General features: G+C 55.8%; 1 protein-coding gene across 1 annotated transcript; it reads right to left on the reverse strand.

Annotated features, from left to right (window-relative positions):
• Positions 1 to 173: 173 nt before the first annotated feature.
• On the reverse strand, positions 174 to 786 carry LOC108299273 (mucolipin-1-like; the record flags this gene model as incomplete). Its single annotated transcript, XM_037735985.1, has 2 exons — positions 174 to 506; positions 589 to 786. Coding segments are annotated over 2 exons (531 nt in total), but the record flags the coding sequence as incomplete, so codon positions are not given.
• Between the last annotated feature and the right edge of the window lie 756 nt (positions 787 to 1,542).

Consider the following 1,542-nt stretch of genomic DNA (forward strand, 5'->3'; position numbering starts at 1 on the left):
TAGGGTCTCACTGTGTCATCCAGGCTGAACTGCAGTGGTGTGATCATAGCTTACTGCGGCCTCAACCTTCCAGACGCAAGTGATCCTCCTGTCTCAGCCTCCTGAGTAGCTGGGACCACAGGGGCACGCCACCACATCCAGCTAATTTTTTTGTGTATAGAGACAAGGTCTTCCTACATTGCCCAGGCTGGTCTCAAACTCCTGGCCTCAAGCAATCCTCCCTCCTTAGCCTCCCAAAGTGCTGGTATTACAGGCATGAGCCACGTCGCCCAGCCACAGCTATTGATTTTAATCCCGAAGCTCGGACTCCAAACAGCAAAGCCCCGCTGTGCCCACTCACCAGTGACCACCATCGGATCAATGTCAAATGTGTCATTGGCTGGGTCCACATGGCCTCGGTGGTAGTACCGCTGGCAGAGAGCAAGCCCTGAGCCATTGGCCCAAGGGTCACCCCTGCCATGGACATACGCGTACCGGCCCAGTGACACGTCTGGCAACGCCAGGTACTGTGGACAGAGAACGGGAGGGCCTGTGAGCCCAGCCCCATCTCTGCGGCCCACCCACCTGCACCTGCCCACCCACCAGCACCTGGTCCACTGCATGGAAGATGGCCTGGTACAGCTGCTCCCGCGTGTAGGCTGCGAAGGTGTCATCTGCCCCGTCTGAGTAGCCCAGCAGGAAGAGGTGTCGGAAGGCGATGGTGTTCTCTTCCCGGAATGTCACAGCCAGCTGATTACTGAGCCCAAACAGGATGAGCTGGGAAGAGGGTAGCAGAGGTTGGCATGGCTAGGATGGAGGTTGGGGGGTAACTCCCTTGGGGCACAGGCAAGAGAAAGAGGACAGAGAGAGCACTAGAGGTGTCCATTGGGGTGGGGCAGGCCCTGCTAACTCAGGCACCTGTGCATTTCTTTGCTCTGATTAATTTCACCCCACCTCTTGGCAAAAGCTCCAAGCCACTCCCACGACTGTGTCCTCCCTGCTACAACACAGGGTGGGCACTCGTATATCTCACAGCAGGGACTAACGTTCATCAAAATTTTTTTTCTTTTTTGAGACGGAGTCCCGCTCTGTCGCCCAGGCTGGAGTGCAGTGGCGTGATCTCAGCTCACTGCAACCTCTGCCTCCCGGGTTCAAGCAATTCTCTGCCTCAGCCTCCTGAGTAGCTGGGATTATAGGTGCCCGCCACAACGCCCATCTAATTTTTGTATTTTTAGTAGAGCCAGGGTTTCACCATGTTGGCCAGGCTGGTCTCTAACTCCTGACCTCACATGATCCACCCACTTTGGTCTCCCAAAGTGCTGGGACTACAGGCATGAACCACCATGCCTGGCCCTCAGTGGCTTCCTCTATACAATGGGAACAACAGCAGTCATCAGGACCTTGAAGGACATGCTGGTAAGCTTAAACGGAGTGGCTGCAGGCTGTGCCGTGTGGCTCACGCCTGTAATCTCAGCACTTTGGGAGACCAAAGTGGCAGATCACGTGAGGTCAGGAGTTGAAGATCAGCCTGGCCAACATGGCGAAACCCGGTCTCTACTGAAA

Source organism: Cebus imitator, unplaced genomic scaffold (genome assembly GCF_001604975.1).
Source record: "Cebus imitator isolate Cc_AM_T3 unplaced genomic scaffold, Cebus_imitator-1.0 Scaffold3934, whole genome shotgun sequence".
NCBI classification, from domain to species: Eukaryota; Metazoa; Chordata; class Mammalia; order Primates; family Cebidae; genus Cebus; species Cebus imitator.